General features: G+C 43.4%; 1 protein-coding gene across 1 annotated transcript in view; it reads left to right on the forward strand.

The window, feature by feature from the left end:
* The window catches only part of SFMBT2 (Scm like with four mbt domains 2), a 66,603-nt gene that overhangs the window by 1,326 nt on the left and 39,476 nt on the right, over nt 1–25,801 (forward strand). The window contains exons 2-5 of the mRNA XM_074828049.1: nt 5,205–5,302; nt 16,889–16,990; nt 17,644–17,791; nt 22,943–23,025. Of these exons, the coding sequence (XP_074684150.1) occupies nt 5,205–5,302; nt 16,889–16,990; nt 17,644–17,791; nt 22,943–23,025 (431 nt within the window). The remainder of the gene's footprint in view (nt 1–5,204; nt 5,303–16,888; nt 16,991–17,643; nt 17,792–22,942; nt 23,026–25,801) is intronic.

The raw sequence follows: 25,801 nt of genomic DNA on the forward strand, positions 1-25,801 counted from the left end.
ATCAAACTCCAAACAGTGGGACTGGGTTTGGCAAAAGGAGCAGGATCAAAATGGCAGGGAAAGAATGATTGCAAGGCTGAGTGTAGGGGAAGACTAAGCATTTCTAAGGTTTAGCAAGCAGGCTATGTGCTGGGGACCACGGCACACAGTAAGGGCTCAGGGGTGCTTGAAGCCTCCTGGAGAAATGCTTGCAGAGGCTTTCACTGGCAGGTTCTGGGGCTGGCTTTGGAGATATGTTTCCAGCCAGACTATACCTCATTAAACTGGGGGATGACTGGGAGGGTGAATTTTCTCCACCATCCAATAATATTGGTCAAAACTTTGTGAAAGTTTCTGGGTAGTTGGGTTTCTCTCTACTCAGGTGTTCGGCTCTGTGTTGGTCTGACTTGAGTTGGTTGAGTCAAGTTGGTTGATTTTACTTCTTCTGGAGTTAGGGATCTGGTTAAATATGACAGCTTAGACTATTGCCTGCATGGTCTTCCTTGGGGCACAAAGTGTGGCATGTCTGTATTTTCCATAAAACTGTGGCTTATACTTGGGGCCACAAAGCTGTTTGCTCAGTCCTGTGGAGCATGGCTCCTATTTCTAGCTGTTTGCACCTCCCAAGCTGGATGCCCCAGGACTACCATTTCCCTCGAGAGATGAGGTACTTTCTTGGTTAATGTACAGGTTTTGGCCCAGCAGACCTATTCCACCTTTTCCTGTGTAGGTGAACAACTTGTCCAGGTCTGTGCCTCATTTTCCTTGTGCTGTAGGTGAAGTTTTTCCATGAGTGTCGAATGATAGCAGAAAGGTAGCCCTCCTTTGGGGAGGTATTTCTGATGTGCCTTCTGTCCATCACACCTGATTCAGAGAAGTTACCCCGATACATGCAATTGTCATGTTCACAAGTCTGTCTGGGTCTTGGGTCTAACTTGGGATCTTGAATGCTTTTTGGAAGCATGTGTTTTTCTTCACTGATAGGTAGGAATCAATGTTCCCCACCACTTCTAAATTAGATGCGAACACTGGAGAGCATGAATATCACCCACTCTGTTATTTTACAGAGTGTTTGTGTTACAGAGGAATACTTCTTTTATTGACCATCTTTGAACTCTTCTTGGCCTGTATAGGTTTGGTGAATCAATACAGAAATGGCCCAGACGAGATTTATGCTTACACTTTGTTTATTCCATTCTCTTTCTACTCTTTCCTCCTTTTATTCAGTTGTGCTTCCGTCTATATGGATTCCACGCCCACCCCCCCTGCCCCCTGCACCTGTTCTTTTTCTTTTCATTTTATCAGTTGTCTTGTCTGTAAACTTGTTATTGGACACTTTATTTGCTGAAGTTGTTCGTTTCTTTTCCCCTCTCCTTAATTTTACTGCTTTTAACATTTCTTTCTCTTTTTCTCATCTGTCTTCATCTGATATCTGTTTCCTCTGCTTGGCATTTCTTTGGTCATTCATTCATTTTTTAGTGAAATTTGTTACTAATTAATTCAATGCCCAGATCTTCTTCCTGGCTTTCCTTGACTTAAATAGGTGGTCACTACTTTACATCGCCTAAAGTTGGGTCTCATAGGAGTTTGCTGAGAAAAGACCCTTTGGGTCTGAACCCTTCCATTTTCTCAGCAGTCCTCTCCTGAGCACTGCCCCCAAGGGTCTTTCTTTGATAAACCCCCCTTCTGGTCTACCCGTTTGTCAGGCTCTGCACTCCAGGGAGGAGCCAGTCAGAAATAGGGAATCAGATGAGTTTCTGGAGGCAGGAATACTTGTTTTACCGCTTCTGACGTAGTGGACTACATCAGCCATTTGTTGTCCACCTAACATCAGCATGTTCAAAGCACAATGGATGAATAAAGTGTATGAGACATTAACCCAGAGGAGGAGGGTAAAAGCCAAGTGGCTGGTCTTAGGGGATCTGTTTCAAATTAAAGAGTCTGCAAAAGAAATCTTTGAACCAGCAGGTAGGCAAGCAGTAGTGAGTTGTCAGGATGAGATGCTGGCAGCAGAGAGCTCTAAAGAAACTCAGGGATGAAGCTACTCAACCACAAACTGTCAAAGGGTGAAATTTCCTAAGGACCCCAGGCCAGGAGAGTGTGCCAGGGACACATCCTTGCCTGCTTACATCCTTCCTAGTGACTTCTACAGTAAATAGGATTTGGACTGGAAAGACCTTTGTGTAAGACCTAGTGTGGATCTTCTTACGAAAGACAGAGAGTTGAGAGAGACTGTGGGCAGTATTTTTTTTTTTAACATCAGGGATTAGATTCACCTGCTGTAGTGCAGGCATCCAGAAGACAGTTCAGCATGAACTGTTGCTTTTTTTTCCTGATTGGTGGAGAAAAGGGGGTGCCTAAGACAAGTCCAACTTAGGAGATGAAATGACATCTTCATAAGCCTATTTTTTTCTACTCAGGGGGGTTGAAAGCAATGAACACAGACCTGGTTGTCTAACTTTTGAACGTCTGAAGCCAGTTAAGGTGTCTCCTTGACTGATAACAGGAACAGCCTTAGACTGTATAGTAAAGCTGTTGTGAATCTCCTCCAAAGAGATTCTGAGGACACACAGCTACCCCCAAATCAGGTTGCGTGTTCAGTTGCTATCAAATGAGGATGTTCAGTTATACATCAGTTCTGCAGGTTGTGACAGTGCTTTGCGTACCCTTGACTTGAATGTTGCATACGTACCTTCAGCTTTATTTCCCTTTGTGTCTGGGCTGTGATTTTTCTGTGTTGATCCACCTCTGGGACCTGCCAGGTTGGGTTTCACCTTGCACAACAGTTAGAGGTCAGCCTTTCATCTCATACAAAGGAGATCCCATGGATCCAAATGTCTACAGTATTTTGGATGGAGAGGTCTCTTTTCTGAAGCCATCCACATCCTAGCACCCACTTAATGGACGAGAATATGCAAGAGGGTCTTTAGGAAATAGCATCCTGGATGCTTTCTCCAAATGGCAACTTCCAGGGACTTTGTCTCACGAGCCCAGTTAACTGAGGCAAAGGGATCATAGCTTATTTTTTCCCTCAGATGTATATCTGAATCCAGAATAAGCCTCCTTGCTAGTGCAAATTGGCACTGGCTGCTTGACACAGAGCCACTGATGGTCTTGCCTTGACTGCTTATGCAGGAAGAGATTGTCTTCTTTTATGCTACTTTCTATTTAAAGACAAATTGGCAGTCATTTTAATTGCTCACTCCTTGTTAACCTAAATACAAATTGACACAGTACACTTTATTCAATTACCTGCAACCCTATCACTTAAACAAAATGCTTTATGCTCTTTTAACCGTGCGATTTAGTGTCCATATACTTGTCAGCGTAAGTGAGCTGCCACTAATTAAACATGCATATGATATTGCTTGCTGGTTATTGAAACCATTGGAGTTGTCTTTATCTCTTGAAGTTTATTGACCCTGCCCAAAGAAGTTGCTGCTTGTTTTCACTGATTTTGAGCAAAGTCACATGAAACGCTACTTTCTTCTTCTTTCCTATGCTCCGCTGCCATCATGGTAGAAAACGAGGGTCTGTTTTCAGCTTGCTCTCTCCAAGGAGCAGGGGAGCATCCAGCAGGGTTTTCCAAAACTCAGCCTTTTCTTTAGTTGAAACAACAGGCTGGCTGCAGCTTGGGGCAAAATCATATTGTATTCAGTATTTCCCTGTTTGGCACCATTTAAAACAAAAAGGAAGAAACAAGGTGAGTTTTTTCCCTCCCTGCACTTCAAGCCGATCAGGGCTCCTGCAAGTAAGGGAGAACTGGAGCAGCAAGGCTATAAAATGCTGAACAATTAGATAAAGAGTGCACTTCTGAACACTTGTGACCACTGCACATGCTGTAAACAAAGACTTGAAATGTATATTCCCATTAATAACCAGACAGTTGAGGAATTAAAAATACCGCCCTGAAAGGTTAACATTTCCCTTTAAGCGTGTTTAAATTCATATGCATATCCTTGATGTCTATTCTGAAGTAGCGAGGTTTGATATAGTGGAAGTATAAATACATCCACTTCCAGTGAGTGATTCTGCAAATCCTATTTTGATAAGGTCTTAAATCTGTTGAGATCAGAACATAAAATTCTCTTGTACCATCAGTGCTAGGTGAAAACAGTGCTTGCCAATTCCTTTTTTATACATATTTTTTATTTCCTCCTTCAGAGTTGTAAGATACAGCAGTAAATCTTTGCTAGCTAGTAAATATATATGGTTATTAGATGTACAGAATTTAAATGCAAATTGGGCCAAATTGAACTGTGATGTAAGTGCGTGAAGCCGAACTGGCAAAAGAAAAGCTTCACACTGTTCACTCCAATTCAAGGTTCAAGTTTATTATTGAGCAAATGTTAATTTCCATTTTAATAATTGTTGCAATCTGTCTACCTATCTTGTCTCTTTAAGACCTTGATATGAATGTTCTGCAATAACTTGTTATGTGCAGGATAACAATATGTTTTCTAGGGCAGAAGTAAATCCAATATAACATTCTTCATCATAGTATTGTTTCCTTTGATGATTCATAGGCATTTCACTGCACTGAACCATAAAGGGCTTGTTAATATAGTGATTTAATAATATTAAACCTATTTAAAGAAACTCACTGAAAGCAATGTGAATCTGCACAAAGATGTTGCCTAAAAGTATAATGATGAAAACTTACAGGTCTCTGAATTGCTGTGATACTCTGGTTTGAGTGTGGGACCAACAAATGGGTCTGGGTAGAGATCTAGCTGAAGTGTTCCTTCCCACATCTACCCCCACCCACCACAAAAAACCCCCAACCCTGTAGTAAAAAAAGAGACTTTCAATGAACAGAAGGCTTGGTAAAGATATTTCTAGTTTTGTTCAAATATAACTAATCTTGGCTGGAGACCTGAGGCTCCTCAAACTGGAAAACATCAGGTATTTTGAGAACTGAAAATCAAAGAAGATTTTTTATTTTCAAGTAATGAGATAGTACAGTTCTCATTTCTTCAGCAGAAAATGAGGGGCATGCATTTTTCTGGGTTTTACTCCAGGATATAAAACACAATCTTCCTCAAATGTGCCACTGCTAGTTGCTTTTGTGTTGATTTTATCCACGCTGTACAGCTTGGAATATACACACTATTCATTTCACGTGTGCTACCTGGTTTTATGACATAGGAACTTAAGACTTCCAAAATTTTTGATCCCCAGTCACCTCTTGGTTTTGTTGTTTTCTTCTGTTATCATTGCTTTAGATATCTATTCTCTGAAGACTGTATCTGAGTGGAAATGCGCTCTGGAAAAATCCCTTAATGATGCAGCAAATTTTCCTCTTCCAATGGAAGTATTTAAGGTAAAAGATACACATTTTTCCTTCACTTACAGAACCCGCAGTGAATAAATATCATGCAGTGTTTAGCAGCTTACGTTAAACTTTTGCAGGAAAGGCCATTGCTCTAATACATCACCATGAAAGGTCACAAGTGAGATGTTTGTATAAAATGCAGTTTTATGTGTGGACTTTCCATTCTGAGAACTGATTTCTTGCAGTCAGTGTTTTCTAGGGGCTGGGGATGATTTGCACTGATTTCTCCAGCATTATTTTTAACGTGTCTTATTCTGTTAGACCTGTGCAAAGGCATCGTATAGAACCGTGAAATTTTAAGGGTACAAATATAAAAGTTGACATAATCTGGACAGATTTCTGTGAGCCTTGCACCCAAATTTTCATCTGGCCACAAGCAGAGAAACCTCCTTCATGAACCTATAGTGGAAGTGGGTGATAATTTTGCTCCCCTGTCTTTTTCTTTTTTTTATTCTCATTCTGGTTTTTAATAGTTAGAGATGTGCTTCAGCCCTGAGGCACCAGCTTTAATTTCTCATCTAAATCTGCACTGCTATTAATCATGATGGCTCCAGATAGTCCTGCTTTCTAGCTGTGCCCATCTGGTTTCTAACAGTTACATCCTCGCTGTGGTGTGGTGGGCAGCGCGGCTGTGGGTGTGAGAGGATGCTCGTGGAGGTGTGTTGAAGCACATTGGTGCCCTGCTGTCTGGTGTCAACTCCTCATTGGGGACCTGGTAGACTACAGTGCCCTCCCCACCACCATTCTTGGCTCATCCAGCCTGGGGACCCTCTGAGTTCCTTCCCTGCCCTTAAGCAACGTTGCACTAGGACATCCCAAAACACCTATGCAATTGGTGCAGTTCACGTGTACACGTGACACGTAGGGACATGGTTTAGTGGTGGATTTGGCAGTGTTAGGTTTATGGTTGGACCTGATGATCTTAAAGGTCTTTTCCAGCCTGAATGATTCTATGATTCTATAATTGGAAGAAGGCACTCATCATGTCCCACCCTGGCTGGCATGCCATGAAACCCCAGTGCCACCTTGACCCTTTCTGCAGGGACGTTCCAGCAGCTTCCCGTGAGGAATCCAGGCTCCTTTCCCAGCTGAGATGCACTTGAATTAGCAACATTAATTTAGGAGCGCTTTGCTAATGGCCCAGGCAGTGGCTCATTTGCTTGCGATGTGAAAGCTCTGCTAGGCTGGGAGAAGTGGGAAGATCTGTGCGTTGGCTTCGGCACGAATGTTGGTTTGAGAAGCCCTGTGTTGTGATGAGAGTGGCGTGTGGAGAGTTTTGATTCTCTGCCATTTATTTCATACAACGCTTCAATCCGCCAACTCTATTAAAGATTGCATTTGCAGTTTCAAGATCAAAAATGCATTGTGTGGGGCAGGGTTTAAATCACAATAGGGAATGCCTAATGTGTAGATTTTATTCCTGTCTATATGAAAGAGTGAAGAATGTTTCTGATGAGGCTCATAAAACATCCCTTTTTTCAAAAAAGTTTATAACTAACAGCTGTTTTGCTGCCTCTTCTCAGCATGCCAGACTTATACCCACTTATTTTAATTATTGCATGAGGGTCATAAATTTAAATTCAGCAGATCACAATTGCCGTGCCATGTGGTTGGAGCTTGTGAAGATGTTCCTCTTAGAAGACAATGCAAAACATTGGAATGCTTGAATGGCCCAAGAGGAGAGTTACTTTGGGGCCAAATGTGACAAAAAGGCAAGATTAGATCAATAGGACTTCTTTATTTGTAATATGAAAGCTGGGCTCAAGGTGAACTGAATTCAGTGTCAGGTGTTATCTAAGCCCCTGGTTCTGGTGTTGGGAAGGCAGGAGGCTGAATAAATTATTTGTGTGTGGGCACCACTTTATTCTGCCTATTTAGGGTGAATCTACCCCACCTTGTGCCTCTTAATTAAGGAGAAAAGTATGAGAGCTTGTCTGTGCCTGTGAACATGTCTTCCTCTAGAAATGACTTAAACATGAGTTAAGGAAAGGCTTTAGGAGACTACATGAGAGTACACTTGTCTGATCTTACGAGATAAGACCAATATTTGTGTGTGGGACCTTCAGGGAGAATCGCAGATCCCAGGAAAGAAGTGTTGAATCCAAAGGTGTCTTTTTAATTTTTTTTTTTAATTTTTTAAAAAAGTTTTTTTGCAAACCCAGCACAGAAGTATTGTCTCTACATGGTGCCTGGGGCTCCGTGCTACTGTAACTGTCATGTGTTAGATGAGATATAAAACACAAGGTTTGACAGCTGGCAACTGTTAAAGATCTGGAAAGCTGGAAATGTTTACTTTGGCGGACATGGTAAACTGCACACCGAGCAATTATATTCCGTGTTTTCCACATTTCCCTACAGAAATCTCTCACTGAGGAAAGCTTAAGTGTGTGCTTGCTCTACAGACATGAGCAGTCCCTAGGGTAAGCACGTGCACGTTTGGCTGGATTACAACTTGAATTCAAGTTGTCCTTTGTGCTGTGCATGACTGTGGGCAGTGTCACTAATGCGCCATCAAACTGGTCCCAGGTGGCGGTGCTGGGAAGACAGATCCGCATTTGTAGTGTGAGAAGTGGCTCCTCTTATGGGTCTGTCAGTCCATTGTTGCTGTCGGTGGTGATGCTCTTTGGTTTTGGTGTAACAGAGTTGGGTCTGCTTGAGACCTCATAAGCCATGGATTTGAGCCTGAATTATCAACACTCAGAAGTGTGGCAGAGCTGAACTTGTGTGTGGTGGTCTTCAGCAGCAGATCCAAAAACCCTTTGCAAAAGCGCAGCCCTGATCCCCTCTTGGCATCCAAGGAGAGGGCACCAGCCGCCAGACCACATGAGTTGGTTGCAAAAATCAGGGGGGAGGCTGCAAACAGGATCTTCTTTTTTTCTGGTGCTGTTTCACGCTTGGCCATATGTTGAAAGTGTTTGTAAAATGTTTTAGGATCCTTTGAGAAGGAACGTGATGTTCAACTGCCAGAAAATGCTGCTATTATATAGCTACTAAACATAGTGTTTTGCAAACTGCACATCCTGGAATAAGTTTTTTTTTTCTTCACAAAAGCTTTTTGCAACACACCTGCTATTTTGTCGTTCTGTTCTTTTCAGCGAACATGTTGATCCTTAGAGAAAATGAATCACAGACAGGACTTACAAGAGTGTTTGAAAGGCCACAACCAAGGAGAAGTGTCCTTTGCTGTTTCTGCTCTGATTTCAGGGTACTGTAGGGATTCCTCATGCTTGACTGGGTACTGGTCATAAACGATGACTTAGGCTTCAAAGGACACCTGAGAAAATGGCCAGGGCTTTGTGTATGAATAATGGCAGTCAAACTATTACTGGGGCCTGATTTCATGTTAGGTGTGACAATTTCAGCGGTTTGCTTCAGTGGTGGCGTTGCTGGTGCTCTCTCATCAGGAAGCCAGACTCCAAACCCAGCACCTTCTAGTCCTAATATTTATGAATCAGTGCATTTTTTAGAGTCAAAGCCCTGTAGCTTGGGTAAGATGAATGCTGGACACAGGTCATGTGATTTAGTTTCCTAGAGAGGGGCAGGATAGAGTCCTGGGGATCTTCTCTGACATCCCATTACGCTTCCCCTGGTCTCCTGTGCCATATTGGTGAGTCCCATGCAGATGTCATGGATCCTCAGGTGTCTTTCAGCTCACCCCAGACACCTCTGTTTGGGCAACTAAATCCTACCCAGGATTTGGGGTGCTTATAATCTTTTCATAGATGTTGCATATGGGCATCCTATTCCCAGTTTCCTCTGATTGCTATCAAGTGGGTCCTGATGACTAGCTTGGATGGAGCTGTCACCAGCCGCATCCCTAACCCAAACTCTGTTAAACTGCTTGAAGAGCACAGACGCTTAAGAGGGAGAGGTGTTATCTAAGACAGGTGGCAATTCCTGATTTATAGCCTTTCGTCCCATTCCTCTTGTCTCCACTCTCTGGTCTTCCTTTCCTAAAGTTGTCATTGTTTTTTTCCAGCTTGAACTTCTCTCTCTGGCAAAAAAAGCTCTACACTATGCCCAGCCCAGTATGCCCCTATTTCTAACTGGAGCTTTTGGATGTTTCCTGTAATCAGTAATGGTATTCATTACGGGTCAGACTAATGACATGAAAGGAATCAGTTGTGACAAATCTCTCCTAAAGAGAGTAATAGAGGGACCATCGATCACCCAGGCAAGACCTCTCCCCTGAAATTCAGGACGGAGTGGTGGTTTTAGTTCTACACTCAAAAGTATGAAGACAAATATTAAACAGGACACCTTTCCCCTCTCTAAAATACAATTTTCCATCAGATGAAATGTGCATTTTAATTATAAGAGTAAGACAGACTATTTCTCCAAGACTTTGATTATTTATTTTTTTCTTTAAAGGAGGACAATATTTCTCAAAAAGTTATAAACCCTTTGGGTGTCTTAGGGTGTTTCCTTCCATTAGTTGATATTGTGGAGGAGTTTAAGTGTAAGATAGAGAAACCCAGGCATTACTTTCTGCTCAGAGACAATCCTGACCTGGCTATATGAATAGACTTGAAGTCCAACAGGGTTTTTCTGTCTTCAGCTCCCTAATAGATGGGCACGTGCTGATGCAGTAGCTTAAAACGAGCATGCTTTTGGTTTCACTTGGAAGCCAAATCCCAACATAAGCAGTCCCCGCTCCTTTCATGCACTGGTGGCTTGGCTGGCCTTTGATGCGCACACTGTGCTTTAATAACCTGCAAGTCGCCATGTTGTTTGCAGGCTGCCAGATTATTTATACTCCATCTGTTCTTCTCCGTCCGTAGCACTCACCACCCCTTCTCCCTGACTGCTGTTTGCCTGGCTCAAGACGTGCGCAGCGTCCCGATCCCTCTGTTGTTCGGCTGCCTTTTGACCCACTCCTGTCTCAGCTCGTTAAGGCCATTTATCTTTGTAAGACCTAATAACCATCATTAGGAGTATACCGCAAAGGTCCTTACAAATGTCGCTGCCTTCACGGCTCTTGGGAGCAAGGATGTCTCTGATATCAAAGGTGCCACTCAGACGAGATGGAGTCTGGTGGTACCTCTGTGGAGCAGGAAAAAATTCTAATGTCTCTGCAACTCCCTCCTGACCGTGGGCTTTGCAAGGAAGTGGGTGGGGAGAGCAATCCAAGGAGGTGAATGAAGCCAAGCCCTGTCTGAGATGCCCTGAGGATCTGTTTGGCAGCACCGTGAGAAAGTCAGGGTTGGAAGAGAAATGTCGGAGACAGTTCAAGCAGAGCAGACAGGCTGAGTGGGAACCAGCTCCATCAGCTTTCCTCATCCCTCTGGCTGTACGTTTAGCATGTGTGGTTTTTCTTTCTCCATTACATGCCTGGGTCTTGTAGGATGGTAAGAGGTTAGCAAAAGTATCTGATCCCGTTTACTTACTGCATCCAGGCTCAGTGTGGGGGGGTATGTGCATGATATCCTGAGCTCTTGCCTCCTGCATCCTTGGGCATGGCAATGTTTTCCATTGAGAGGGACTAATGTACACCTACAACCAGAGTCTGCTCCTGTGTAGTGGGTGGGTGATACCTAAAAGTCATCCATCTAAAGATGGATGATTTTTCTCAAAGAAAACAAAAGCCAGCTTTGGTCCATAGCTGTTTTGCAGGGTGGTGGCAGCCCACAGTGTGCATTGAATTTGTTCTGATCCTCTCTGCTCTAACAAATTCCCATTGATTTCTCAATAGCAGTTACTGCCATGACATTAGTGAGGGCAGAATTGGTCCAAACAATTGCCTGTGAAGATTCAGTCCCTCTTCATGGCCAAGGTACTTATTTAGGGGTGTGAAAAGAGACACCAATAGTTTGACTTTGAGCACTCAAGTAGGTGTTCCCACCTCTGTTTTCCTTTTCACTTGACTTTCCCACCTGTGAAATGGGACCTGTGCATGTGATAGAACCAGAATTCATTAGCGAATGCTTGAGAAATGGTGTGGCAGTCCTGAAGGCTCTAAGTTGTTAAAAAGCCCAAACCAAACACAACCCCCCGCCCCAAGTGGATGCATATCTGTTTCTTTTACCTCTGCCGCCCGTGCTTCCACCGTGCAGGCGAATCAAAGCAGGCGCCGCGTAGGAGGGGATCTTTGCCCTGATGCCATCTGCAGCGGGCCCAGCCATACGGAGAAGGTGTATTCGGATTTAGACCGGCTACTCTGCAATGTTGCTGTTTCTATGGTAACTATTTTTTATTCAACAAGAGGAGCTTAAAATCTGTAGGGCTAAATTTGATCCTAGGCAGAAGCATCTGCAGTTTTTAAGGGGCTCTTCAGTAGGTGCTGTTCATAGCTGGCTCTTGTGCTCATTACTTCAGGGTCATGGTATCTCTAAAGCCTCCTTCCCGGCATCCTTTCCTCTTCATTCCACCCCACATCTCTACATTTTGGTCTTCCCATGGCTGCGCTTGTCAAACCAAGGGACAATTTGCTCATGTTGTGTCTTACCGGGGGATTTCTGTCTCCCTGCAGAGAGTGTGTCTTCAGGGAAAATTGCTCTGTGTTTAGCGAAGGAAGTTGATGAATCGCAAACAAGACTGATTCATCTGCAAATAATGCAGAGGATTGCATTTGGGAGGGTTTCTTTATTTATTTTTTTCCTCAATTAAAAAACAAATGCCAGATTCCTATAGAGGCAGTTTAACCACTGCTATTACTGTGTTTGTGACTGGTTACCACACATGAGCTTTGTGATTAAAATTAGGCTATTAGAAGCAGCCAGTTTCTTGGAGAATTAGAGAAAACACTGGGGGAAGTGATTTCTTTGAAAACAAAAACTGAATCAAATAATATGTTTCCAATCATACCAGATGGGGCCCACTTCTTCTGTGTCTTTTAATAGGGTAAACCAGGAGAGATGTGACTGAAGGCAATAGCAGTTCACACTGTTACAGTTGGTGAGGATTAAAGGAGGCTCAGGACAATCATTTATTAAGTGCTCAGTGTTTCTAATCAGCCTCTCAACTTTTCAGCATTCAGACTTGGTTCTGAATTTTGCACAAAGTTGCAGTCTTGTAAATGGTGTGGATCTGACTGTCCTGGACCAAAAGAGCCCTCAGGTTTAGGGTATTTGAAAATCAGAGTTCAAATTAGAGCCTTTTCTTCTTACCTATACACTGTGTAAGCTGCTGGGTTTGAAATGAGCTGACTCCACTGTTGTAGCTCAAGCAGAATGGGCTGAAAATGAGCATTTCACAGTCTGAAGGCGATGCCCTTCCTTTGGTTTGTGGCCACACTAGAGTAACCAGCCCATAGTCTGGTTTTTGTGAATGTCATGGGCAAAAACAGCTTAGCCAAGTCCCTCTGCTCTATCTGCATTAAAATTACCCAAGCCCCACTCTTGTGACATGGACAAATTTGACTTTATTTACACTTAAATGACCTTTGCTGGGTAGAAATACTCAGAAGCCAGATTTAGCAAGGTATTTATGTACCAGAAAGGGCAAATGACTATGATGATTTTTGAAGTATATCTTTGAGTTCAAGATCTAAAGCCAATGCTTAGTGACTTTATTATTAGGATTTAAGCCTTTCACCCACACGGGTACTTCCCTAAAGCCTGTCTTCATCCTTAAGAGTCTGATGTCTTTTGTAAATCTGTTTGGGGATCTCTTTCGGAATGACATTTAGGCTCCCAAGTCACCTGACATTTTTGAAACCTCTACAGCTAGTGGCTCGTTAGCTACAAAGGAGAAAATTATGCAACTATCTCAGTACCTAAAGAAGAGGGTTGGGAATTAGGAGTCTGGTTCTCCTCCCAGCACTGTTGCTGACTTGTTATTTGACCTTCAGACATTCCAGCGTTCAGCCCTGCAGGTGATGCTGGTTGCAGCGAGCTGTTGCAAAGCCCATCGGTATTTTTGCAGAAGGGTTGTAGAAGCACATGCCGCACGAAGATAGAGATAATGATGCAGATGCGTATCAAAGTGGGGCTGTCTTTTGGGTGGCCAGGAGGGTCACATCCTGTGCACACTGGCAAATTTGCAAATGCATACTTCTCTAAAACTATGAGTGTGGGGCTGAGTTTAATTGCTTCGTGGGGTTTGTAGTGAGAACTGTGACAGGCCCTGGCTTTTGCCAGTGGGTTTGGGCTGTAAGTGACAGACGTTCAGTGGAGGGTTATGCAATTTTCCATTCATTACCCATGAATGCCGTCACAGGCTGTAATCCATCATGTTAGAGATTGTGACCCTTTGAATGAGTGACTGTGGTGCTCGTACCACGTTAATTCACTGTACTTTTTGTGGCATGGTTTTTCACTTTGCCGTAAGGGACTCTTCTGCATTCCTGTTGATTGTCGATCCAGTTTACTTGACTGCTCTCCAGCAGTCAGAGGGTATTTCCGTCACCTGCTCAGGGCTTGTGAACCCCGGGACAGGCAATCTGCTGGTGTAAATCTGTGTGGTCAGTAGGGCTGCACCTGGGAAGCATTGAATGCCAGTAGGAGTAAAGGTTCACTATGCACGAGGCTATAAAATGCTCCAACTGGTCAAAAATATTCTGCATGTTCATCTCCATTTCAAAGAAAATTGAAACTGGCTTAGAGAAGTTGCTAGAACATAATGACTGGTGACATCCTTCTAGGTGGCTTTGAACGCCATGAAATAGCGGTAAAGGGTTGGATTCTGCCACCCATAATCATTTCAGGCATTTCTTTTGCTCTGTTGTGGAGCCTGGTGTGGACCAGGGGAAAGTCTCACCCCTCCAGTCCTCCTCTTGTAGCTGCTTTTATTAAACATACGTCTTTCCTGTCAATGTGAATAAAGGGAGGAGAGAGCAGTTCATTATCCAGTGTATCACTTTGAGTCTAATACTAATTAAAAGCTTTGCCTTCACTTCTGTGGAACCTATTCTTGGAAATTATGTAAATTAATTGGAGTTCTGAAGAGGAGCATATGCCAAATACAAAGTAATTCCCTGCTGGCTGAGGCAACTCCAGCACTGGAACTGGAGAACGGCATCAGGATCTTTTTTTCCTTTTGTGGCTGCAAAAATCTAAGCCTGCTTCGGTAAATTTTGATGCCTCTTTAGCAAATTATACGAGAGAGATCAAATAGCCAGACCCTGACCATTTGCCGGAGAGGTACAATACAAAGGCTTTTTCTCCATGAAAGCTTTTCCATCTCAAAAATGACATTTAACACAGACAAGCTTTTTACTTTCGCAGCCCTTCTCCAAACAAATGTATGTTCCTGCTTCAAAGAGGATTTTGACCCTCAAAAGGAAGATGTACCTGAGAGCCCATGAACTCCCCTTGCGAGTTCACTCTTGCAATTAATTTAATGGGGAAGATATTTACATGTTACGCTGAATGAGAAGGGAGATTTGATCTTAAGGTACATAGTGTGTGGAGAAAAGGGGATACGCGTTTGAAGTAAAGTAGCTTTAAATGTTACTAGTTTGGTTTTTTTTTTCCTACCTGATTATTTTTTTCCTTTTGAAAAAAAGCCAAAACAAATAGAAGAAGAACCAAAGAAGTGGGATCAAATAAAAATAAGAAGCAATATGGTTTGGTCTCGATAATATTTTGGTCTCAATCAACAAATCACTTAAAGTTGATGAAACTACTTGCATGTTTAAAGATAAACATGATTAAGTACTTTGGTGGATCTTGGCTTGTTATGTATTGAAGCTGGATATGAGCGTGAGTTGAATCCTGGAACTATTGATGGGAAGATGCTGCAGTGTAAGCTTACTTCCAGATGTACATTTTGCAAAGTCGCCTTTTCTTTACAACCTCGCCCTCAGGATTAAGAGACGCCAGGTGTGGATCCTCATGCAAGAGGAGGCAGCCCTTCAGTCCAGACACTTTTTGCCTTTGAATATTTGAAGTTCAGTGCTGGTCAGGTCTGATTTTTGCAGCCATCATCTTTTCCCAGCTGAAGCCTTTTCAGTATTAACGATGGCAACCTGTCTGTCCGATGTGTCTGTGGCACTGCAAAACCTCTGTGTATAAGGAGCCAGATTCTCTTCCTTGATTCAGACTTTTAGTCAATGAAAACATTGTCTGTGCAAAGCTGCTAGAAATGAGTCTCCTGTCTCTCTGGGGCTTTAGTGATACAGAAGTGACTGCCAGCAAGCACAAGTATGGCTGATGGTTACGCTACACTGCGACACACCCAGACTTCTGAATGTGTGCTTCTTCAGCCATTAGTTCACTAACCATTATTTCTAAATCTTCCTCAACTTCCCCATCAGTATATACTTCTGCTGTGAGACTAAATCCATTATGATTTTTTTTGACTGCTTTTTGGTTCTCACAGGAAAGGCTCCATAACATTGCAAGTTGGTAAGATGAAAACAACAATTCATTTAGCCGTGGTTGGAGCATGTACAAATCCTTATCTCTAATGGCACCAGGAATATAAGATCCCAAAATAGAGGTTGTTGAGTTTACAAGTGAAGACAGTTCTTGGGAAAAGAGAGCACAATGACATACAAGTTTGGATCAATAGAAAATCATTTTAGAGCAAGAATACAACATGTAGCAATGAATGTAGATGGGAATGGCATTGCTAACCACTTATACATGAAGAAAGCTTGCTATCTAATTTTGGAGTCGTGTGGATGTGTGTGTTATATTTAACATCATCTATTTTTATGCTTGTATTGGCTAATGCACCGATGGTTTAGAAATACTGTAGGACTTCTTTCTTGAATAAACACAAAATATGATCATTACTCTGGCACTAGGGTGCCAGTTTGTACACCTATTAGACAGGGGTCATGAGAGATAGAGTAATTTGATAGATGTTAAACACTAAATTGGTGGCAAATCAGGGAGTTGAACCTCTGGGTTGCTTCTGAGTTTTGGGACTGCATCCTGCTGCCATCCCCAAAGCTGCTGTGTGCAACCCTCTGGGTGCATCCAGGTTTGATGCTGGGTGAAAGTGTTGTGGTGGGCATGTGAACACAGCTGCTTGTCTTCCCACCAGCATGCTCTCTTGTAGTCCACATTTTGGATCCGAGTTCATTGTCTGGACCTTAGTGCACCTTTAGTCTCCTGGCTGAAGAAAAGACCTTCCCATCTTGCAGCACATCGAAACCAGCCTAGGTCTTTATTTCGACACCCTGTAGGAGCTGGACATCCATCAGGGTAAACTGGGGCCATCCTGAGCTGTTTGCACTAATGTTCTGGGGGACCTCAGGTTGAGTCCTGACACCTCTGGACCTCTAGTTGCTCTCAGATGGTAGTGACTGTCAGAGGTAAAGAGGCTCTGCCCAGGGGAGATTTTCAAGTAGCCATTTCTCAGGGTTGTTCTCATTTTGGTGAGCGTGATCTCCTTGTTGACTAAGTTCAAGTTAGATGCTGCTGATGAGATGGATGCACGCTGTGCTTTAGATATGACAGGCTTGCTCCTGCAGATCTCTGCTCTGGGAGCCAGGCTGTCCCCTCTCTTGCTGTGGTTGGGTTGGCATGAAAAGAACACAGGACCAGGAGTGCCCAGTTGGAGCTGGGAGTCAATCTGGTAATAACCTAGGTGACACATGTAAAATAGATTTTCAAATGTATCAACCTCTCCTTGGTGGATGGTGCTGACACACTGTGTGTTCCTGTTCCCTATCTCTTCCCGCAGGACCATGCTGATTTGAGAAACCACTTCTTCACTGTGGGGATGAAGCTGGAGGCAGTGAATATGAGGGAACCTTTTCATATCTGTCCTGCATCAGTGACCAAGGTGAGCTCCCAGAAAGGAGAGCTGAAAAGAGCCTGATTAGGGTCCTCTTACTGATTTCCACCAAATTTAGGAAAACTCAAGACTGTTACTTCATTGGCTGTAGAACACATTAAGAAATATGTTTAAAATCCATGGATGTTCCTTATTAATGGATTGTTTCTGTCCAACAAGCATCACCAGGTGACTATATATGCACTTAGATCCCGTGGGGATGAACATGTCTATCTACCACTTCCATGCAGAAAAAGGGGATCCCTCCTTTATCCCTGCTTCCCCTCTCTTTTCCTCCTGGGAAACTTGAAATAAAACAGCTGGATGAAGAGGGGTAGCTGGATAGCTGGATATTTAATCCACACTCTCAAAGGCAAGAGAGAGGAAGTGTCTGGGGTCTCTAGGATCTCCTGCAGTCCCTGCTCGGCTGTGGGCACACTGAGTGATCCTGAACCCCAGCACTTTCCTTTGTCTCAGTTTACCCATCCCTAAAACTCAGGCTTTGATCTCTTTGGTAGAAATACTTTGTTGAGAAGTATTAGGTGAGAGCAGGTTATTTTCAGAAGTACTTTGATTTCAGGGTCAGTTTGTTTCAGCTTTCCATGTTTCGTAATGTTACAGCAAATTTAACTTCCGATTTTGTTGTCTTCTTCACCCCTTAGGTTTTTAACAATCATTATTTACAAGTGACCATTGATGACCTGAGATCTGAACCCAGCAAAATCTCAATGCTTTGCCATGCAGATTCCTTAGGGATCTTGCCAATACAGTGGTGCCTTAAAAACGGAGTCAATCTCACACCTCCCAAGGGTTCGTATTCCTTCTTGGTGATTTTCAGGTTTCCTTTGAAGGGATTTTGCTTGTTATTATTGCCTTTAAAACAGTGATGCTGTTTGCTGCAGAGCATCACCCTAAGTGTCTTGAGCCAGAGTAGCACTGTTGAGTCACTGGGGCTGTTCTGGCTCATACCAGCCCATGAACATCTTTGCAAATGTGTCTTGCTGGTGAATTGATGTCCATATGCTTTGTAGTCTGAAGCAGGCCATACCGAAGCCTAGTGAATTCCTGTGAAATGCATCTTAGCAATACTTTGTGTGTGTAGAGAGCGAAAGGAGCATTAAAAGTTGTATCATACTAGAGGCAAATCAGGCATCTCCCTATAGCATCCACCTTGGTACAACACCGAGGCCAAGCAAAGCTCCTAAATCTGAATGACTAAACTAAACTTGCAGCTGCCTGCACAGGAGTGTTTAGGCATTTCCTTAGCTGTCTCAAAAAATCCCCGGTGAAGACAAATTGCAGGCAGCGTTTAGGTCAGAGCCAGGAGAAACAGCCTCCAACGGTGCTATTTCCCAACTTTGTAGCAGTGCAGTTAATTACTTGCAATTGCAGACAGCCACCTGCAGTGTCTTAGCCATATTTCTTCGCTTGCAAAATGTGTTGGTTCTCTGGAATTTTAGATTTTTGAAGCTGACCAAGATGTTGACCCTTTGCCAAAAATTGGTGTTGCTTGGGAGAAAAAGAAATGCCTCAAAAAATAATCCCACTAAATTTTGCGCACGCAGGTTTGTCTTCATTTTGGAAAAAGTATGCTGCTGCTAAACACAGGGAAACAAAGGGTTGTTCCCTACCAGATTCAGAGTCCTCCTGTGTATATCCAGAGTGTCTCTTCAGCACATGTAATTTGAAATTCCCACCAAAGTCCTGTGCGTGCAGCTGCATACGGTGCATCCATGATTAGTCTCTTGCTTTTACTGAAATGGATGTGCCGTCTGGATACTTTAGCTCCCTCCTGCTTAAGTCCAGGTGTAATGATAATGCCTGTGTAGGTGCTCACTGATACTGACCTGAAAAGTTGCTAAAAATGAAAGTAAGCGGAACGTTTTGTTTTTTCCACCCTGAATTCACATGCAGCTTCCCCCAGACCAGCTAATTAACTAAAGCAGACCATAGGCCAGACATTTCTCTTTACAGGGTCATGGCCTAATAATTTCCAATCCATGCTGGCACAAAGCCTGTCTGAGATGATGTTTTACGGGTCATGTGCATGCAAATTCGCTTTTAGATGCCAGAATTTTAGGAAGTGGCTGTAACATCTGTCATACAGATACTTCTCAACTTGGCCGGTAAGGTCTAAGGGGCAAGTAGTTATCTGGTGCCTGGTGACTGGGGTCCACCTGGGCTCCTGAGAAAGTGTAGAAAGTCTTCCCTCGTTCCCCTGATTAAAATAGAATTTGCTTCCTGCTGTCAGATCAGAAGTCCCAGAGGGAAGCTATTAAAAAGGCACAAAGTAAGTGGCAGATAGATTCATGCTATATATTGCTGTATTTCCTACTCTGTGTATGAGGACTGCATGCCCAAACTTCATTTTAGCACCTTTGGTGACAAAAACCTCTTCCATGGTCAGACATGCTCTTTGAGTCACTAAAATATAATCAGACATCAGAATGATTTCTTTTTTTAAAAAAAAACCCCGAAAAACCAACAACCAAACAAAATGACAAAAAGCATCAAACCACCAAAAAAAAGAAAGCAGAGGGAAAGTGAAAAACGTCCAAACCCCTGCTGAGGGAGCCAGTCTTCTCTGAGCATGATAATACCAGCTTTGGATAAATAACCAGGTCTGATATGAGAGGGCTGCAATGCTGTGAAAGTGAGGATGGCTGTGGTGTGAGCTGGCTGCTAATGAGCAGGTCTGCAGAAGGAGAAATCCCACCATTTCCACCCAAATCACTAGACAGCTCTGCCTGCCCTGGGGTGTTTAGAACTGCCTCTTCTCACCAGATTTGACCAGCCTCCTGCTTCCCCAGTGCTTATGCATTCTCAACCAGCATCACCCTTAACAGAGAATATATTGACAATATTTAGTGTTGCCCAAATGGCTCTCCCTGTTGAAAGGCAAGAAGTTCCTGTGGAGCAAAAGATGACAATGGAAAAAGTTCTCTTTCTTTTTGTGAAAAAGATTTCTTTGCTGATTCTGGGCTTGGGTTTTTGGTTAATTTATGGTTAACAGGGAGGTTTTCAGATTTTAAAATTAAGTGATTTTATTTCATTGGAACAGTGTGCCAGGCTGGGATATTTGGGTTCAGAGTTCTTTATTTGTCTGATAACCATTCTCTTGCCTTTTTGCCTATCAGGCCTTTGTTGAAGCCAAACATACAGTAGATGAGTCATGAACAGGAGGTGCAAACATTTGCTACTAGAAATAGAGAGCAGTATTTTCCTGTACAGTGCCAAAAATGAATACCCATTTACTGCTGCTGTATAAACATTGAACAAGCGCTGTTTATATTTATTAGAGCTAGATTTGTAGACCACTTCCCTTCAGAGTAGCAACCATTGTTCCTTTTTATGAGCTATTAAGAGGGGAGAAAACATTTTGGTATCACTCCTAGTTGTAAGGCTTACTAAGGAAATCCCACTTCGAAAACCTCCCAATACGTTTGTATTGTTGTATTTGATTCCAGTTGAACTGCTGGGCTCTTCCGTGCTGAGGGTTGAGGTAGAGAACACAATGAGTTTTTTACGTGTTGGGGGAGCAGCAAGTGAATTATGCAAGCAAAGTTTTGAATGTTATTACTTGGGCTGAGCCTTAAAGGATAACAGTATGTGAATGCCATGTGCTAATGAAGGTACACACTCAGCTTATATCATGGTGCTCCAGGGAAAGGCCATATACAGGTCCAGGCTTGTTTGCAGCCAGTTCCTGAGTATGCTCCTCTTGGAGCCATCCTTGTTGGGCTGCTGAAGTGAGTTATGGCAAACTCTCTAACTGCCCTCCCAGGTTTCGTTCCTGCTGAATTCTGCAGCAAAAGGTCTTCCAGCAATTTCAGTGGTGTAGGGCCAAGCCAACAGATGGTTGTGCGGTGTCAACACAGTCAAGTTTTTATACCTCACTGAAACCTTGTCAATATGCCTTTTCATCCACTCTGCCAAGATTTTGCATAGCTTGCAATTAAGATTCAAAACCAGTCCATGAGGTGTTTAAATTAGAGATTAGAGAATGGGTGTGGGTGGATTTTTGGGTCCTTGAAGGAAATGTGCTCTGGTAGTTGGGGTGGACCCTAGGTGATTTGATGTAGACAACTATGCTGTGACTGTCCCCACCTGAGCCCATCACCCTGGCTTCTCCTGGAGTCAATGGAGAGAGACAGGGACTTTCACAGGGCAATTCTGCTCCTTCTGCAGGAGGACAGACAGATCACCTCTAGATCTGCCTGTCTCTCCGTTGACTCTTCAGGGAGCCAGGGTGACAGGCACAGCTATAGGCGTCTCCAGTGCAAACATCTGTATGTGATCAGATGAATCCCCTTCTGATGTGAAGTGATATGCACTTCTCCTCCTGTTTCTCATTTAATTTTATGAAGCTGAAAAGTGTCTGGCAAACAAATAACTGGAGAGAAAAAAGGAGATGGGAGAAAATGCAGGAAGAAAATACTGTTGCAGAAATTGGTTGTTAAAAAACAGTGCAAGGATATTTTTTTGGTCTGAAAAATGAACATTCTCTATAAGTAGTTGTCTTTTTTTACTTCCCTGTGCATGTAGGAAATTCTAGCTTTCCAATTATTATGCACTTTCATGCCCCACAGAGAGAGACACCTTAGCTCAAGGCTTTATCTCATTAATTTGTTTGTCATATAGGCAATCATTAGGATTAGAAGTTCATCTTATCCCAGATACTTGCATTTTAGCTGGATGCTTGGGACTTTATTTTCAAAATTTTTACTTCCTTTCTTTGGATCTGGGTGACTGATAGGTGACTCCACTCAGTATTCCAGTCCTTTCTTGCCTACAAAAAATGTCACAATTTTCATTGTCATAAATGATTCATTCCCATCTGATCTTGAGTGTCCCTTTTTGACTATCAATGAAAAAGGCATTAAGGGATGTTCTGTGAAATGAGGCCAGGCTGAGATGCCAGGCAGGGAGATTGAGGGGAGAATTTGGCCTTTAAGTGACTCATGAAACTTTCCAATGAGAGCAGTTCTGCAATAATGTTATTAGAGTATCGACAGTATCGTCACAGGGCCCTGGACAGGATTAGCACTCATTGGTTTCAAGCACTGTAAAAATACAGACTAAGAGGTGGTCAAAAAAACCCTCAAAAGCAAATGAAAAAACCCCTTTCTGACCCAAGAGTTTATTGCCTAAATAGCCAGGTAAGAAGAATGGATGAGCAGAGGTCTGGTTTGTCTCTGTGATGGGACTGTTTGAGAGATGCTCGTATAAATCAATGTTGCTTCCCTTTTTTTCCTAGAAGCAGAAATGATCATCTAGTTGCTGAGACTTTAGTCTGGGAGCTGGGAAATCTGCATTCATTTTCCTGCTCTACTCCAGATTTCTATACAAGCTTGGATGACGTGCTTACTATGATGGGATTCAGCTCACGTATGCTGAGCTGCTGGAAAATCAGTCATGGAGGGTACATCCATATCAATGAAGAAAGAGGAGAATTTATCTCATGCTTTGAAAGAGAGGATGGATCAGCTTCTGATTGTGCTGGTCCTCTCCTTGTCCACTTCTGAAGGACCCTTGATGTCCAGCTCCATAATCCCATCTTTTAGATATTTAAAGGAATGAGAAAGAAGTCCATGACTAGCCCCATCTGGAAACTGGGAACAGTAGCACTTCTGGGTAGTTATGGGTTTATTAAAGCCTGGGACATGCTCAGAGGAAAGGGAAAATAAGGAAAATAAATATGGTTGATTACTTTTCAACCAAGACCTGGAGTTTTCAAAGCAAAAGGCAGCAGGTGTGTGAGTAGGGGCTGGAGAAGCGTTGGCATTGGCTCTCATGGTTTATAAACAGGTGCCCAGAGAACTTGTCAGATGATATCGCATAGTTCACTGAGGCGGGATGGGATGCTGCAACACAAATGGTCATCTGCTTGGGGCCCATTTCATGTGCTTTCTCTGGTGTGAAGTGGTGGCTGATGGCACTTCCCGTTTTGTCATCCTGCAGGTTACTCTGGCCAGGACTTTGACTGGGCAGACTACCAGAAGCAGTGTGGAGCGGAGGCAGCGCCTCACCTGTGCTTTAGAAACGTAAGTTCTCTATTTGCCTTTGCGTCACTCCTGTCAATCCATCCGAAACAAAAGAGCTTGCACAGAAAAGCTGCAGCAAGCAAGCTTTGGGAGGTTCCCCCAGATCACCATGAGTCTGTCTTAGGGAGGAAGATGGAGAAGTGTTTCAGGTCTCCATCCCTAAAGGAGAAAAAAATGTTATCTTACTCTTGTCTTTATCAGATTCATTTAGATTCCCTGCTCTTCATCTCCAATCTGATTTTGTACAGCACCTAGCACAAGAAGGATCCAACTGACCATTACGAGTAATTCAGGTGCTATTAAAAAACCCCATAAACTAGGTAAAAAAGTTGCATGGTATCATCTGGCATTTTCAGGGTGTTTTCTCTGGTTCCCAGGGGGATACATTTAACCAAACTAAATGCATCTAAAAGCTAAGGTTGAAACTCTTGAGCTCAGAGTGTGAGAAGAGTGATTAACCCGCACAGATGCTCTGGTCTTTGGGACAGTTCATATGCTTCCTTGATACAGCAATAGTGATGTAGGAGTGAGCAGCACGTCATTACGCTGGAGGCCATCAAGATTCAGAGCTCTGGAAATAGTCTTTTGCAGGCTGTTTTCTGGCAATGACAGTCTGGTGTGGCTTGATCTGACAGGTATTCATCACTTGGTGAAAGGCAGATGCAGCCTTCTGCCTTTTCCAATAACCTGGTGCTCTTCTTCATGATCCCATCAACTGATGGAAGTTGAGATCCCGTCAATAACTGAAAATGTGGTGGTACTAAAATGAGCACAAGAGGGGTTTGCAAAATACAGAGGTGGTGTGAACAGTGAACAAGCAGGTTCCTCTGGGAGTTACATAGCCTTTCAGGGTACTCAGAAGTCAGAAGGCGAGGGGACAGGCTGTTTATGGAAAGCACAATGGACTCACAAGACACCAGCCATGTGTTTGCATGGCCTTCTTCATCTGTGGTGGCCCAAGGGCAGCCTGGCTTGGAACAGACCTCTGATGGTGAATTGATGAATTTGAAGACTTTTTGTTGATGAATTCAGAAGACCTGTATCATCAGCAGAGTTTGACCTGGGAATCAAATGAGAGGATTTCTTTGCCCCATTTATTGTGTCATCCTATGCAAAACCCTCTGTCTCAAGGGACTTTAAGCGAAGATTTCTGAAAGCGCTGAGGGAAGCTGCACAACGCTGCATCACACCAGTAGAACGGGACAATTGTCGCATTTCTTCTTTTCTGCAAGCACCCCTTCCTTTTCTTTATATCTCTTCATTTTGTCAAGTAATGGATCTGTGCTCTCAGCACTGGCAGCCTTGGGAGCAGTCTCTGCGTAATATCCTCTAAAGATTAAATCAGGTCTAAGCACTTTTTTTTTTCTCCTTTTTTTTTAAGGAAGCATTCATCAGATGAACATGTGTCTGTTATTCTTTCACTCTCAATAACACAGTTCTCTGCAGAGAGATGTAATCTTGTTGTCGCTTGTGCAACCTCCCTGGCAGTCCGGTCCATTTGTTTCATGGCTGTGAGCGGCTCTTTGACAGAAGCTGTATTGCAAGCACATCTTCCACCTAGTGCAGCCAGACGTGGTGCTGGAAGTGCATATGCTGTAACTGTTTCCCCGGGGGGGATATTTAACAAGGAGAGGCATTTATGAAATGGATTGACATGACCAAATGCTTAGTAAAATAAACTCCCGGCTAACTGTTTTGCCATTGATTCTGTATAAATTAGCCTCCAGCACCGAATTGCAATGAAAGGAGCCGGTGTGATGATAAATGACGTTTCCTTGTTAGGCAACATAAAAGGCATTTGAACAAACTCACCCTGCTTTTCTGCAGTCCTGGCCATTGGCAGCTTTTACAGGGTGAAACTGATCTGTGTGCTGAGCAAGGCTTGCGACAGTCCAAGAAATGTTTGAGACTAGCAGCACGTTCTTGGAAGGCCTCTTGATGAAAAGAAAGACCAAATCCAGACGTTTTTAGTCTTACAGAGAGCTCCCAGTGATTGTTTAAGGTGAAGTGCCCATGGTTCTAGGTGCTGTACAAATAGCAGAAGGGTTGAATTTGAGTCTGGCTTCCAGTTGCTCACATGGGGTTGCTGGATGAGGGATTGGTGTCATTTTGAGTCAGTGACAGTTACTACCCATTGTAATTATTATTAGCCAAAATCTTAGTCAAGAGAGGGAACCTTTTTGTGCTACTGTGTGCAAAGAGAGAAATTCAAGCACTCACAGCTGATGTGGTGCAGAACAGGTAGGATGGAGGGGAGGAAAACGCAAGGGAAGGAAGCGATGGCATGACCACTGGTATTGCATCAGTGCATTTTAGAGATAGTGGTGGTGGGAGTATTGGGAAGGGACTGAGCATAACTGAAAGGAGAGGGGGCACACGAAGGGACAGAGGGTAGGGATGAAAGCTTGAGGCTTGGCTTGTGGAGAAGGTTTTGGGAAGGGTTGTAGGATCTTGGGGTTCCCTTGCACTTGGGATCACCTGTAACAGCTACAAACAGGAGCTGTGGTTTGTTACGTTAGGACTGAGCCATCCTACCTCTGGCAGGAGCAGGAGGGACTGGTGAGGAGCCTGCTGCTGTCATGTGGCCAGGCCAACCTCAGACTGAAGCAGTTTGCCAAGGCATACATTAGCCTACAGCAGTGGTACCTGCATGGGTTTGAACTGTAGCTTTTCTCAGGCTCCCAAACTCTTAGTATGACAGGGGATGCTGCCTTCACAGAAGCTCACGACCTCACATTTTGGTCCTGTGTTTCTTACTTGGGGTGATGACTGCTCA

The sequence above is a fragment of the Strix aluco genome, chromosome 5 (assembly GCF_031877795.1).
Source record: "Strix aluco isolate bStrAlu1 chromosome 5, bStrAlu1.hap1, whole genome shotgun sequence".
NCBI lineage: Eukaryota > Metazoa > Chordata > Aves > Strigiformes > Strigidae > Strix > Strix aluco.